Source organism: Python bivittatus, unplaced genomic scaffold, assembly GCF_059951505.1.
Source record: "Python bivittatus isolate LINGU-HERP-01145 unplaced genomic scaffold, Pbiv_v1 ctg000700_np1212, whole genome shotgun sequence".
Classification (NCBI taxonomy): domain Eukaryota; kingdom Metazoa; phylum Chordata; class Lepidosauria; order Squamata; family Pythonidae; genus Python; species Python bivittatus.
The window spans coordinates 33,964,260-33,981,139 of NW_028277098.1; the positions used below are offsets into that span (position 1 = coordinate 33,964,260).

Consider the following 16,880-nt stretch of genomic DNA (forward strand, 5'->3'; position numbering starts at 1 on the left):
ATGAGCAATGGCAGAAAGGCAGTATCAGGCCTCACTGCCTTTGATCGTACTGTACTCACTTGATTGAGACTTCCAACCAGCCCAGAGTAACACTGTTGCAGACAACACTGGAGCCACACTCTGCTACAGGCTAATATTTGTACTTGTTGAACTAGTACAATGTTGAACTAGCATCTGACAATGCTGTCCACTTGTTTCTTGCCTATGCTAAGTACTCCTTTTTAATCTAGACTGCATTTTACCCCTAGCCTACTGCAGCCAGAAAAGGCAGGACATTAGTACTAGGGCAAAAATGTTCTATCAATCTCTCATAGATAAATATTACTCAACATAAAACAGTTTAGAAAAGTTCTAGAAATAGAATTTTTTTAATCACATGGGAAAGCATTAATGGATGGGACTTAATGATGAGTAAAACAGAAGGATTGTATTGCTGAAACATATAAATAGTAAAATTCTACATGTTTATTCTAAAGTAGATCTCATTATGTTAAATGTTTATTTCCTAGGAGGTGCATTTAGAATGGAAAAATATGTATCTTGCCTTTTTATTTCACTTCAAGCTAATGTCAGAAAAGCAGTGCTAATTAATGTTGAAATATCTACCAACCTCTTCCTTTCTAGTCCCCAGATATGCAGGTTTCTTTTAGGAGGGAAAGTAATTTGTGCTATAAAGAAATAACGTATTGAGCCTGCAGCAAATTACCTTTTACATCCCAAGACATCTAGTACAATAGCAATCAATTTATGGGGTAGGAGAAGCTTATGAAAGTGGCTTATAGGGAGCTGCTCCAAAACATTCTTCTCATACAGGAGAATATCGTGCAATAGAAACTTCAGAAAATAATTGTGCAATACATTAAAGCAAGTTTGAGTCCGGTGGCTTCCAGATTGAATGAATTAATGAATTAATGAATAAAAACAGATGCATAAAAGATCCAAGCATACGTTTTTTTCTATTAACGTCTGGCTAAATAGATCAAAAAGTTTCTTTAGAAAAAAATGTTGTTTCTTAGTGTAAGGGAAATAATTTACTCAATCTGTGAAATTAATGCTGTGATTAGAACAAATAAGACAAACTGTTAAATATTTATTCATACAGATCTTATCAAGAACTAAAACTGAACAAAACATGTATGCTCTGTCAAACAAAATAAGGACTATCTTTATGAGAATTTGTCAGCAATATATTGACGTTAATACAATATTTAAAATTTGTGCCTATAGTGAAAACAAGATAAACACTTCAGTACAAACTGCATGTAGAGGATGGAAATCCAGGAGTAGTAATAGCCTTTTATTTATTTAATTTTATACTGAAAGACCAAAACATATTGAACAGCCACCCACCACCACCATTGTAGATAGCCAAAAGGTATAGAAGAAACATACATAGAAAGTTCCAACATTTCCAAGATTAAAACAGGCATCTGACAGCAATAAGAACTGGATAGACTTAGTGACCCTTCTAGAGATATCTGATGACCTGTCAGCAAAGAATAGAAGAATATTTTCCTTTTAGCAGGTGTTATTGTATCAGTCTGCCACCTAATATATAAAGGACACCAAAGAAGCATATGGGAGATTATTTCCATTTTTGCTCTTGGTCAGAGTAAAGTCTCTTTTGTGCATGGGTGTTACTGAATCTTATTTCTAACAATGATCATGCAAAACATTATAACAAATGAGGATAAAAGCTTTTCTACTGGATGGGCAAGAGATGTTTGCTAATTACTTGGCATGTGAGAACAGTTACCCAACAGGCCTAATTTTAGATTTTGTTTAGGTAATGCTGAATATTACTGCTGAGAGATATTTGTTTCAGTTTGGACCAAGCTGAAGAGGACAGAGTGCTATCAAGGACTGGAATAATAGTCCATGTTTTAAGTTTATAATAATGCCAGCCTATGATGTCATAAATTGTCCTGCACAATCAAAGAACCAGAATGCAGCCCCCGCCCCCAAAAGCCATTTAATTCAGTACTTTTCAAGTGGCAAAGGCACATATGAGTCTCTGTAGAAATTAGGCCAGTTTCCAATCTCAGGAGGGAATTTAATGCACAATGAGGAATTAGCAGCAGAGGTGTAAAATATTTAGATTGGGCAGCCTCCACAGAGCTTAAGATGTAGTAGTAACAAATCTGTCCACCATTTAGCAGATGGCTAATGACCTTTGCTGTGAAAATGTTTGTTGCATCAAGAACATGGTTATCACCATTACAGTTGGCAAAGCATAGAATTGCATCTGAAACATTACGAGCCTTGGTGGTGACATTTCCTTGCTGTTGATTCCACATTGCCAAGGTTTGAAAGGATACACCCAAATATTTTAATACCTTGATTTGATCAATGTGGAAACTGTTCGTTTTCCAAGAGTACCAGTGACCAGAGTGTCTTTTGGAAAAGGTAACTACTTTAGTTTTGTTATAACTGATGACCAGCTGCTTTTCATTGGAGTAATGGGCAAGAACATGGAAGCTCTGTCTCAAGCCTACTCATGTTAGGAAAAGGATTGCTGCAGTGGAACCAAATTTATTGCTTAATGTGGGAAGGGGTGAAATTCAGTTTTTGCCAAAGTTTGAAGTAATATCAAAATTAGAGAGAAGGGGTCCCAAAATACAGCCCTGCTTCATCCCTTCATCAACATGAAAGTTTTCCTGAAGGACTACAACAGCCAATTTCTCCTAAAGTCAAAGGGGATCAGATCAAAGTCAATAAAGGCAACATAAGCAAACCTTCATGGAGTAATGTATTTTTCTCTTATGTGATGAACAGTAAGGCACCTCTCTTTCCTGAAACTGGCTTGATCCTCCTCCTTATATTATCCAATCTACAAGTTAGAAATTAGCTGGGTCCTTTCTATACCCTCACTTTTTTTGTATGCTTGGATTATGATGGATCTACTCCAATCTGTGGGAATCACAAAGGAAGACTCTACAGGTAGTCCTCACTTAACAACCACAATAGGGACTGGAAGATTGGTTGTTAAGCAGGGTGTCATTAAGCAAATCACCATGTGGCTGGACCCGATTTTATGACCATTTTATGACAATCATAAAGTGAATCACCATAGAAGTTAAGCAAATCATGTAGTCATTAAGTGAATCATGTGGTTGTTAAGCAAATCCAACTTCCCCAATGGATTTTTTTGCACCATCACATGACTGCAGGATGCTGCAATCAGTCATAAATATGAGCCAGTTGCTAAGTGCCTGAATTGCAATCATGTGACCATGGGGGTGGTGTGATGGCTTCTGATGGTTGTAAATGCGAGTACAGGTCATAAAACACTTTTTCCGAGGCCATCATAACTTTGAACTATTGTTAAATCAATGGTTGTTAAGCAAGGACAACCTGTATATTTGTGAACTGGCTGCCAGGACTGGGGCTGACTAATCCAACTTTGCCTCTAGCAGTTCTGTCAGTATCAGACCATCTCTGATTGCTTTGCCATCTTAAAGTCATAAAATGAATTTGGAAGTCTCAAGAAAAGACATTGGACCAATTTGCTATGGCATCAGGGAAAAGATCCAACAATGGCATGGTCTTTGGTACATTGCTAAACAGTGTGGAAATATTTGGCTCACATCTCAGGAGTAATCAGAGTGGTGAGGCTCAACAGAGGCTTTGGGAAAAAAGGGGGGGGCTGCAAGAAACCATCAGAAATCAGTGGAATTCTTTTCTTCAGTAATCAAGGAGACTGCCTGCCAGTTATCTTTCTGGTCCTCTATTTTTCCCCCTTTTAAACAGAGCTTTGTACTTCCCCCCTCCCCTTTCAAAGACAAATTTCATGAATGATTTGAACTGGTAATTCTGTATTTTCTAAAACCTTCCATTAAACTGGCCCTAGCTTCAATGCACTCACAGTCAATCCAAAACTTTGATAAAGGCTCAGTTCCCTGGATCTTAAATAAGGACAACCTGCAGGTCCTCCTGGGTATTGCTAATTAGCATTTAAAAAGTTATACAAGACAACTATCATGGGCTGCTTCTTGGCACAAATACAAGAGTCACCATTGAAGTGGTGTCTGAATTTAAGAAGTGCAAATGACACTCTCTACTTCCTAGGTCTAGCAATCAATCAAAACTCTTTCCCTGGAGGGATTATTCAGGTGATTTGCATTTTGCCTGTAAATGTGAGCATTTCTGACTGATTTCACAGTGAGTAGGAGATGATCACTGTCAGGCTGGGTAACATTTAAGAAAGAGGTGATATTTCATAGCAATCTAGTTAATTCTAGAACAAAAACCTTGGTAATGGCACCCTGGTGAGTTCTACTTAGTGATACTCTTGGATGCATTCAGAATACAAGGATCAAATTTGGTGACCTTTTAGAATAACCTTTATTACCTATTATTGATGTCAGAGTCTTTAGAGTCCCAGGGAAAGAGTGAGAGTAAGCAGTTCCCCAGGAGATACTATTAAGGTTAGTAATCAAGATTTAATCATTTGCATTATAATTCTTAAGTTTGTCTTGCACTCTTTAATCCTGCTTCTCAAGATCTCTTTATTAGACGCAATGCTTGTAGCAGTTGGTTGCCTCATTGCAAGACAAGACTTATAATTCAAGTCAGTTATCAGGGTGTTACATCAGTATCATAAAAACAGGCAGTGGGTAAAACTGAAAAAAAACTAAGAGCTTTCTCATTTTAAAAAGCATTTAAAGGGATAGTTATGTGTTGAACATTAGCAACATTCTGTACCCATCTCCTGATAGGTCAAGAAGCATGCTTTTGCAAGAAATGCCATATTTAAAAAACATAGCCAAAGCTAAAAGCTTTTCTTCACCTCATTATAGTTTTCAAGAGGTGAAACCTCTTCCCCTTGACTTATAAAGTTTGAATTCCCTCCTACTTCCCCCATACATCCTTTATCAGAACTTGCAGATAACTAATACAACCTGAACCCCAAATTCCTGATGTCCTTAGCTAACTAACCACAAAGAGTCAGGTGCAAAGAAAGTTGAAAGAACACTGATGCACAGTCTGTCCAACAATTGCTGTATGAAAACCTTAATTTCTCATGGGTTCAGACAGCTGTAAAGTTAGAAATTAAGGGCATTAAGGTCTTGGCCTTATATGGGGAATTGGAATAAAAGAACCAATGAGAAGGAGAAGTTTTTGAGCAGAGATGTTGTTCCATTCTAAGGATTTTAAAAAGGAAAAAGATCCTGTGAAGGTAGATCTAGCCACTTCACTTCGCAGTGCCTCCAATTTTCTCCTACCAACCTCTTTGCTGTTCTACCAGACTTCATCTCTGAATAGACTGGCAATGGATGGTAGAGACATCTATTTCCAGTTGCCTGATTCAGAAAAATCTAGAAACCTTCTTTGTTCTTACTTTCCTGTGCCCTCCCCCTCCTTCTCTTCTGTAGGATCTCAACTAGTTGTAACCACCTTCTGAGTTTCAAGCAGAGTCAGTAACTTTATATAAACCTTTTGAGTTTTAATAAAGAAACAAAATATTAACCAAGTTGATCTTTGCATACATCCTACTTAAAAAACAGACAAAAAGGAATGTATTATGGACGTATAAAAGTAGCATGGCAATGCTGACAGAATGTAATGTGTGGTGTGTGTTTGAATAGAAAGTAATCCCTGAGGATATGGAACTGGTATTCTCCATTCAGTGAGCAAAAGATTACCAGTCCCTTAGTGACAGCTCCCACTTAGTGATAGAATACTACTAGTACTTTGGTGGCAATAATAAATTCAGAGAGAAACTGATAGTCCCCAACCAGAGGGTAGACTATCATTAGCCCCCTATGATTAGACTTCTTAGAGAGCAAATGACTGACAGTGCCCACTAGGACAGAAGATTTTCAATCCCTTAGGAAGTGGGGTAACTGAAGATAGATGAAAGTGCACAAGTTATCCTGACCCTAAACTAGGCACAATACTGTGACACTTGAAAGCTATTCTTCACTGTCAAAATCAACTGAAGACAGTGACAATATAGCAATTAGTTGAAGTCCATCTGCCTTTATGGTATTCATGCTTTTAACATACAGGAGTCCCCAGTTTTAGAATGAGTTCCGTTCCCAAACTCTGTCCTTAAGCCAAATTTGTATGTAAGCCGGAACAGTATTATTGCATAATACTGTATAAGTAGTATTGGGTAATTAACTTGAACCATTCTGTATTTAGCTCGAAGTTTGCTACAAGAGGCTCCATTCTTCACTATGGTTGTCCTTAAACCAGGCATTCTTAACCTGGAGACTACCTGTACTGCAATATTTGTGCCAGACACAAAACTCACAGCTGCCCAAAGCTTTCAGACTGAATAGAAACATGACTTCTCTTGACAACAGTTTATATCTGGAAGCCTATATATTTAATAGTTAACAACATGGAGGTCATTCAACCATTAGCAGAAATAGCCCTGTCAACTTTATTGCAAGGCACTTCATAGAAGAATGTGTCTCATCTTACTTCTCCTTAATGACAGATAATTCCTGAAAGATCAAAGCCATTGTTACATTGTTAAAAAGGCACTGTTTTGCTATCAAATTAATAGTATTACTTTGGCTATAGGCTCTTTAAATATATACCCATTTTTTGGCAGAGATTTGTTCAGCTGATGGTGTAGAAAAGCCAAGTTGTTTCAGGGGCATACTACAGTGAGGAAGGGGGAGATGTACAACCCTCCAATTCATCTGACCCAAGTTACTGTAGCATGTTGAACTGTTGCTTAATATGAGAGGGACAGAATCACTTTTATAGAACCATTTGCTGGTAAGAAATCCTTTATCATTGATTATTTAGAGGCTTTCCATGGGCTCTCTTTTCCAGGACTCAATTGAGGCAGTTTGTAGCTGTTAGCACTGAATATGTTACCTAGACAGGTAATGAAACATCTGCAATAAAACAACCAAGCTCAGAGAACCCCAAGGACTCAACAGTTTCTTCTTCTTTCTCATTTTCAAGCAAAGAGGAGGCTGAAGCAACAGGAACCACAACTCAATAAACAACTGATTGAGCTGAATAAACAATTCCTTCCACATTCACTAAAACCTAGGTGTCCTGAATTGTACTCAGATGAGTAATTAAAACAACTAAAACAGTTTAAACAGATACTTAAATATTTAAATTTAGATAGCTATTATAGGCTGCCTAACTAAGCAGAGGAAAAGAAACACAAGACCACCCAATCACCTTCTTGGAAAAAAACAAAAACAATGATACCAGACTAACACTGTCTCTGATCAATTGTTGATGCTAGTTAACCCTAGAAAGCATAATTCCAATCACAAATGGTTGATTCTGATGGTTCAGACCCAATGAGGTTTTATGAGCATGACAAACTTAAACAAAACGTAGTTCCTATTAATGAAACCTGTGGAATAAAATCAACCAAATGCAGGGACAGTGTAGGGAAAGATGTTCTCCAACTGTATTATACCAAGCTCCCTTCTTTTATAGATATTACAAACTAAACAATTGGTTGCTTACCCATAAATGTGACTCAAGTGGTCATTTATGAATCCAAACAAATGAATTCTTCATTGTGCAATAGCAGAGATACAACATTTTAATGCTTAGGATTTTTATTAGGGGCTCCGCCTCCTTGTAGCATATATGTATGCATAAGCAGGGCTTCTGCTATTTTCCTCAGTTCTGAAGACCAAGAAGGTAGCCTTAAGCTGAAACTTGTCATCCTTGAGCCCAGAGCAGGAAAAACGTGCAGGTGTTAGTGAATTCACAAATGATGCTTAAAGAATCAGTTGCAGGTAGGTTAGCAGTTCTTCATCATGGTCTGTGTGATTCACACACACAGATGAATAGAAGACTATCTCATCGGTTGTTTGATAGGCATTTAAGTAATGGCAAAGACAAAACTGCCTTGACAAAAAACAGCATTTTGCCATGATCAGAGATCCATTCTGTAGTGCTGGATAAAAATGGAAGGTTCTAACTACATGGCAGCCTGGTAGATACCACCAAGAAAACTCCCTTCAGAAAGACTGCTGATATAGCTACTGAGCTATCTGAATGGCCTCTAACGCAGTCTGATTTCAGCCATAACTCAGTTGGCAAATTAGTGCACCAACTATGGCTTTACCTAGAACAGGATGTCCTGATCACCACTCAGTTGGATTACTGCAGTATGATCTATTTGGTGCTGCTTTTGGAGATGATTCAGCTAGTACAAAATGCAGCAGCTAGGCTGTTTGTGGGACAGTCCCTCCAGTGGAACTTTGTTTTTATGGATTTTATTTTTCTGTTGTATGTTTTTTATTTGCCATATTGTTTGGGGAGGGGGTACTGGGAGACCATGATTTCTAGTCTCGCCTTAGGCACAAAGCCAGCTGGGTAACCTTGGAACAGTCACTCTCTCTTAGCCATAGAAAGGAGGCAATGGCAAACCACTTCCAAAATCATGCCAAGAAAACTGCCAGGCAGTTGTCAAGGCAGCCACCAGGAGTCAACAATGACTCGAAGGCACCAATAAACAAACAAACAAATCTGATGTATGCTGCCTGGAGTTATGATTATGCTGAATTGGGCAACTACATCATTCTAATTAATAAATAATTCCTTCCTTCCTTCCTTCCTTCCTTCCTTCCTTCCTTCCTTCCTTCCTTCCTTCCTTCCTTCCTTCCTTCCATTTTGAAAGCAGGTAAAAGAAATCCTATTCCATTATGTACATTATGATACAATATTAAATTATTTTGCATATTTGTTTTATTGAGGTACTGTTGGTTTTGAAGTTTTTATTCTTGCTGGTTGCTGGCCAAAGTCCTTTGGGACACGGGAAGATTAAAAATGATGTTAATAAAATTGAAAATATTAAATGTTTGGCTGTTATGGTGGCTCATTTATATCTTAAATGGAAAAGCATGATCTCTACCAGAACTAAAGGTGTAGAACCTTTGGATCTGAGGTGGAGGATAGCCCTAGCTTTGTACTTTCTGTCTTTCTGTTTTTTGTTTTGAGATCAGAAGTCATTTTCTGCTTTTTAGTATGTACAAATGGGATTGGAACACAGAGTTCCTAAAATCAAAGGCATGGTACCAGAGACCTAGCAGGAGTAGATGGGGCCTGTGACATAACCAGATTTATTTAGAGAGAAGTAGCATAATTTGTTCCAAGTTTATTTTGCAGATAGATAAAAGTCCTTTAAGATTTTGCTACTACCACCCCAAAATTATAAATCTGAAAAGTCTGAGCGGTTTATGCAAATAGCTGAGTAAATTTCTGCAATGTTTAGAGACTTCATCTGATGGCAGTTTAACTGTGAAGTTAGTCGGACTAACAGCCAGTTTCCAAAGGAATGCTCTGAGACAGGTTTCAATGGTTTGCCTCATGAAAGCCTGACAGTGTGGACAAGGTTTTAGCATAGGCTCCTTATCTAGACAAATCAAACAGAAGAATTTATTGCCAAACAGTGGAAGTTTGCTACATTTGACACATTCATGTAAATATCTAAACAGAGTTTGGAGTCTATTTGAAAAAGATCCAAGAAATGCTAGGTTAGAGAAGAAAACTTTGGATGTTACCACAATAGCAGTCAGAAATAATTGAGCAGAATGGTTGGAGATTTATCTTTACATGAATATGTGTTACAGAAAGATGGGGCTCCCACCAAAAACTGTAGGCTCAAGAAAATTCCAAATAGGCTGTTGTTGAGATACAGGACCCATATATGTAAATCACAAATATCACAATGAAAACTGAGATTTTACTGAACCCTGATTCATTTCCAGATCAAAGTAAAAGGTCACCATTGCTGAATTAACACATTATATAACAGCAAGCCAAACATAAAACATTACAAAGCACCCCAGTATAAACTCCTGAACCTCCAGCATGCCTGTCCCATCCTACAGTCAAGTGACATATAACAAAGCTCTTAAAGATAGAAGAAAGGAAGAAGTAAATCAACCGTGTTTTGTTTTTTTTTTGGTGCCTTCGAATCAGTGTTGACTCCTGGTGACTGCCTGGACAAGTTCTTGCAGTTTTCTTGGCAACATTTTCGGAAGTGGTTTGTCATTGCCTCTTTCTTAGAGCTGAGAGGGAGTGACTGGCCCAAAGTCACCCAGTTGACTTTGTGCCTAACGTGGGACTAGAACTCACAGTCTCCTGGTTTCTAGCTTGGTGCCTTAACCATTACACCAAACTGGCTTTCTAAATCAACTTTATTTGGTTAAAAAAAACCCTTCATTATACCTATATCCCACTGTTTCATAAAAAATTCTTTCTAGCGTCAAATATCACAAGGTACTGTATGATTTTTTTTTTTTACTGTTTATGTTTTTTAGATTTATATTCTGTGAATAATGAAATAGCTAGACACCTGGCTTTGGTGTCATGTACTGGGCCTGAGACAGTTATGATGACAGTTACAATTCCTGTGGGTGGAAAGCTTCAAGTAAACACTTTAAAAATTAAAAAGGAAGATATTACTTGGTATGTAGATGAATAAAGAAACAAACTGAGAGAAGGGAGTCAAATTTAGCTTTGGGAAAAGACTAAAAGACCAGAAGTAATATACACTGAAATAAAAACCATTCTTTATGTTTGCACTTTTAGTAAACAGTAATAATTATTTGCAACACTACCTTCATAAAATACATACTATATTTGCATTTTATGTTGGATGACCTCTACAATATGGCTAGGAAGTAGACACTGCAAAAAAAAAGTGTTTTTTAAAAAAATATGAATTTAGAGAAGAAAAGGGAGGAGAAACCTTATTCAGAACAGACAACTGAGTCATTTGTGCTGTTATTCATAATATGCAAGTCTCAATACTTGAAATATTGGAGATGAATTGAGAACAAACAAATCTGCTGAACTACATGTGTTAATCAGAAAGAAATGAGAACAAAATGAAAAGTTTTCACAAAGGGTATGGCATTGTCTTATCATATAGAAAATATTTTAAAGAAGTTTTCATACCTTGCAAACAATACTGTTGAAAAAAGAAAATGCACTTCACTACTAGTAGAAATACAAAACTGAATATATCCAAATTCTCAGGTATATCCCAGAGGAACAGGTGCATATCTGAATATCTCTAACCACAAGTTTTCAAATTGTTTCTGGTACTGAAAATTATGGAGGATTCACTCAACAGAATATAATCATAGCTTGCAGCAAATTATTTTAGGATTAAATAAACTAGATGAAAGTAGAATCCTACATGTAATTGTTACCAAGTAGAAGTTTGGAAATAATACTACTCTAGTCCCTTGTGATAGAGGCTACTGGGCAGTACTGTAATAAATTTGCTGCTTACTCATTTTATAAATCAGCATGGCATATGAATGGGGCCAATACTTTTTAAATTAGCATTTGTTATAGTACAAGTTGCTAAGAGAACAATATAATGGCACTTGAATGCTTCCATTCTATCATCTTCCTTTAAATATTTTAATGACTGAAAATGTATCTTCACTTGACAAATACTATTTTTAAACCACAGATTTGTATCCAACACTATGTCATAATTGCAAGTATAATGTTCACATCTTCTCTATAGTTTAGAATTTGAAACAAAATATCTTACCTAGGATCTCTATTGTTAGTAATTAATTCAAGATTTAGGGCTGATGTTGAATCAATCATTGCTGTTTGCTCACTTCCATGGAAACGAATTTTAAGTGACTTAGGTGCATAAACTGAATTTTGAATGAACTCAACGTATTTCAGCATGGCAGCAACAGCTGCAAGACAGTAATACCTAAGAAATGATAATAATCTGATGAATGAAAATAAAATTTAAATAACACATAACATTACTGCAGTTTTTAAGACTTTGGGTCACCAATTTTGCTGGAAGTAACACTGAAAATATCACATGGAGAATTTATTTTATTTATTTATTAGATGGGTTTCCTTCAGGATCTTAAAAATATACTGCACTCTTTCCTCAATTTTTTCCTCACAACCACAAACCTGTGAGGTAGGTTGAGCTGAGACTGACTGGTTCAAAGTCACTCAGCTTCCACCACTGAAAGGAGACTTGAACTGGAGTCTCTCCAGTTCTAATCCATCTTAATCACTACATTACACTAGCTCTCCCCTAATATAGAAGCTTCATGTAGATTTACTCAAAAATCGTTATTGACATCTGGAAAATGAAAGTGTACTCCATTTTGAAAGACAGTAAACACATAAAATCTGAAGGAAAGGCAGCTGGATATAAATCTCCTTGGCTCTTAAAAATTTCTTCAAATTACATCTGGCTTTCTGCTTATCTATTAGGGACAGACTATCCTCCATGATGGCACTTAATTCTGATAATCTTTAGGTGCCATAAAAAAATACTGTTACTATATTTATCCATTTTTTGGTGGTATTTTAGTGGTATCCTCCTCTTTACTATGTTTGTGACTTTTAAAAACAAGCTACTTTAATGTGAAGAATTGTTTAAATTGTATGTTGCAAGATATCTTGAAAGTTTGGGATGTAAATGTTTTAAATTAAAACATTGCTTTGAAAGACACAGCCATAGGAAAAGGAACAGAGTAATAGCCTTATTGATTTGATGTATTTTAAAGAAAAAGGTCAGAGAGATTTGAAAAGCATGGTTTGGGTATCCAAATTTTCAAAGCATTTATGTTGGCTTTTAAGGCCCTAAATATGTGAAGATTAGATTATCTGATAAATTTCTTTTTTCTTCATATATCAACCCAATCTTTTTGTTTCAAGGAGAATGTTCAGCTAACAGTAGCATATTCATTTTTGAAACAAAATAGAAACCTTGTGTTTTGGGTCACAGCATGTAGAATAAACTTCTTTAAAGATTAGGCAAGTCTCCACTTGGAAATATTTCTTCCATAAACTGAAAATCAATGTGTCTGCCCAGGTTTTCCTTTTGTTTCCTTCTCTAACTTTTCACCAACTGTCACCAGAGTCGTTGGGAGCTGGGCGGCTTACAAGTTTAATAATAATAATAATAATAAAATCTGTTGTAATAAATTGTTTTGCTCTTTATATTTTTATAATTTTATTGTATAATGTAAACATTTTAATCCCCTTCATGGATCCCTGCCTTGTCGTGGCGAAGGGGCTTGCATAATTCAGTGAAGCCATGAGCTATACCATGCAGGGCCACCCAAGACGGACAGGTCATGACAGAGAGTTCTGACAAAACATGGTCCACTGGAGAAGGAAATGGCAACCCACTCCAGTATCCTTGCCAAGAAAGCCCCATGGACAATGTCAAAAGGCTAAAAGATATGATGCCAGAAGATGAGCCCCTCAGGTTGGAAGATGTCCAATATACTACTAGGGAAGAGCAGAGGGCAATTCCAAGTAGCTCCAGAAAGAGTGAAGCGGCTGGGTCAAAGCCGAAAGGACGTTCAGCTGTGGATGTATCTGGAAGTGAAAAGGAGGTCCAATGCTGTAAAGAACAATATTGTATAGGTACCTGGAATGTAAGATCTATGAAACAAGGCAAGCTGGATGTGGTCAAACATGAGATGACAAGATAGAACATCGACATCTTGGGAATCAGCAAATTAAAATGGACGGGAATGGGTGAATTTAATTCAGGTGATCATTATATCTACTACTGTAGGCAAGAAACCCTTAGAAGAAATGGAGTAGCACTCATAGTAAATAAGAGAGTGGGAAAGGCAGTAATGGGGTACAACCTCAAAAACGACAGAATCTCAGTGCGAATCCAAGGCAAACCATTCAACATCACAGTAAGCCAAGTCTATGCCCCAACCACTGATGCCAAAGAAGCTGAAGTTGACTGGTTCTATGAAGACCTACAACACCTTCTAGAACTAGCACCAAAAAAAGATGTCCTTTTCATCATAGGGGATTGGAATGCTAAATTAGGAAGTCAAGGAATAATTGAAATAACAGGCAAGTTTGGCCTTGGAGTACAAAATGAAGCAGGGCAACGGCTAATAGAGTTCTGTCAAGAGAAGAAGCTGGTCATAGCAAATACTCTTTTCCAACAACACGAGATGTCTCTACACATGGACATCACCAGATGGTCAATACCGAAACGAGACTGATTATATACTTTGCAGCCAAAGATGGAAAAGCTCTATACAGACAGTAAAAACAAGACCAGGAGCTGACTGTGGCTCAGATCATGAGCTTCTTACTGCAAAATTTAGGCTTAAATTGAAGAATGTAGGGAAAACCACTAGACCACTCAGGTATGACTTAGATCATATTCCTTATGAGTACACAGTGAAGGTGATGAATAGATTTAGGGGATTAGATTTGGTAGACAGAGTGCCTGAAGAACTATGGACGGAGGTCCGTAACATTGTACAGGAGGCAGCAACTAAAACCATCCCAAAGAAAAAGAAATGCAAGAAAGCAAAATGGCTGTCTGATGGGCTTTACAAATAGCTGTGGAAAGAAGGAATGTGAAAACCAAGGGTGAAAGGGAAAGATATAACCAACTGAATGCAGATTTCCAAAGAATAGCAAGGAGAGATAAGAAGGCCTTCTTAAATGAACAATGCAAAGAAATCGAGGAAAACAATAGAATGGGGAAGACTAGAGATCTCTTCAAGAAAATTGGAGATATCAAAGGAACGTTTAGTGCAAAGATTAACATGATAAAGGACAAAAAAGGCAAGGACCTAACAGAAGCAGAAGAGATTAAAAAGAGGTGGCAAGAATATACAGAAGAACTATATAAGAAAGATCTTAATGTCCCTGATGTCCATGCTGGTGTGATCACTGACCTTGACCCAGACATCCTAAAGAGCGAAGTCAAGTGGGCCTTAGGAAGCATTACTAACAACAAAGCTAGCGGAGATGACAGTATTCCAGCTGAAGTTATTTAAAAGACTAAAAGATGATGATGTTAAAGTGCTGCACTCAATATGCCAGCAAGTTTGGAAAACGCAACAGTGGCCACGGGATTGGAAAAGGTCAGTTTACGTTCCAATTCCAAAGAAGGGCAATGCCAAAGAATGCTCAAACTATCGCACAATTGCGCTCATTTCACATGCTAGCAAGGTTATGCTCAAAATCCTACAAGCTAGGCTTCAGCAGTATGTGAACTGAGAACTACCGGATGTACAAGCTGGGTTTCGAAGAGGCAGAGGAACTAGAGATCAAATTGCCAACATTCTCTGGATCATAGAGAAAGTACAAGAGTTCCAGAAAAACATCTACTTCTGCTTCATTGACTATGCAAAAGCCTTTGATTGTGTGGATCACAACAAACTGTGGCAAATTCTTAAAGAGATGTGGGTACCAGACCACCTTACCTGTCTCCTGAGAAATCTGTATGTGGGCCAAGAAGCAACAGTTAGACCCGGTCATGGAACAACCGATTGGTTCAAAATAGGGAAAGGTGTACGACAAGGCTGTATACTGTCACCCTGCTTATTTAACTTATATGCAGAGTACATCATGAGAAATGCCAGGCTGGAAGAATCACAAGATGGAATTAAGATTGCAGGGAGAAACATCAACAACTTCAGATATGCACTCTAATGGCAGAAAGTGAAGAAGAACTAAAGAGCCTCTTGATGAGGGTGAAAGAGGAGAGTGCAAAAGCTGGCTTGAAACTCAACATTAAAAAAACTAAGATCATGGCATCTGGACCCATCAATTCCTGGCAAATAGAAGGGGTAGAAATGGAAGCAGGAACAGACTTCATTTATTTGGGCTCCAAGATCACCGCAGACGGAGACTGCAGCCATGAAATTAAAAGACGCTTGCTCCTTGGGAGGAAAGCTATGGCAAACCTAGATAGCATATTAAAAAGCAGAGACGTCATCTTGCCGACAAAGATCCGCATACTCAAAGCTATGGTTTTTCCAGTAGTAATGTATGGCTGTGAGAGCTGGACCATAAAGAAGGCTGAGCGCCGAAGAATTGATGCCTTTGAACTGTGGTGCTGGAGAAGACTCTTAAGAGTCCCCTGGACTGCTAGGAGGTCAAACCAGTCAATCTTAAAGGAAATCAACCCTGACTGCTCATTGGAAGGATTGATAATGAAGCTCAAGCTCAGATACTTTGGCCACCTAATGCGAAGGGAGGAGTCTTTGGAAAAGACCCTGATGCTGGGAAAGATTGAAGGCAAAAGGAGAAGAGGATGGCAGAGGATGAGATGGTTAGATAGCATCACTGAAGCAATAAGCATGAAGCTGAGCAAACTCAGGGAGGCGGTTAAGTACAGGAAGGCCTGGCACGATATGGTTCATGGGGTCACGAAGAGTCAGACATGACTTAACGACTGAACAACAACATTTTAATATTCATTTTAATTTTTTTAATGAAAAACAGCATGTATACCACATAATATACCTTAGTGTTGGAAAGTTCTCCTTTATTCCCACTTCAAAGAAATGTACCAAGAAGAAAAATATCTAAACCAGAAGAGCTATATTATTTAATGAAAGCCTTACTAAATACATACACATATGCAAACAAACAAACAAAAAATTAAAAGTGTTAAAGCCAATATAAATGATTAGCACAAGAGATGATGTATTCAGTGTTTTACAAAAGTTTTAGTATTTATTTGTCAGGATAAATACATGAAGTCCAGAATTTTTGTATGTCACGTTTCTTTGATTGTAAATGCATTCAGCCACTTTCAATAACCCTTACAACACTTCATAAAGTTATAATTGTTATTCCTATTATACAGATTGATAGTAGTTATATTAGGCTGTGCTGCTGAGTATATGTGGAGTGGAGGAGATGATGGGGAGAATATGGAAAGAATAGTTATTTACAAACCACCCTGTTTCTTATTCCTGAGACATCTGATTCCAAAAAATTGAAAAGAGGAGATTTTTTTATAGTAGGAGGGCAACACATTCCATAGGATGGGAAATGGCTGGTGTGGCTGCTGGGAGACAAGAAGACAGCTGGCACTGGATCAGAGAAAAATAGATATTGTCTATGTCTGTAGGTAGGTCAAAACCAGATTCCTCAAA

General features: G+C 37.5%; 1 protein-coding gene across 1 annotated transcript in view; it reads right to left on the reverse strand.

The window, feature by feature from the left end:
* MSH4 (mutS homolog 4) overlaps positions 1-16,880 on the reverse strand; it is a 65,235-nt gene that overhangs the window by 26,709 nt on the left and 21,646 nt on the right. The window contains exon 6 of the mRNA XM_088154129.1: positions 11,513-11,686. Within this exon, the coding sequence (XP_088010255.1) occupies positions 11,513-11,686 (174 nt within the window). The remainder of the gene's footprint in view (positions 1-11,512; positions 11,687-16,880) is intronic.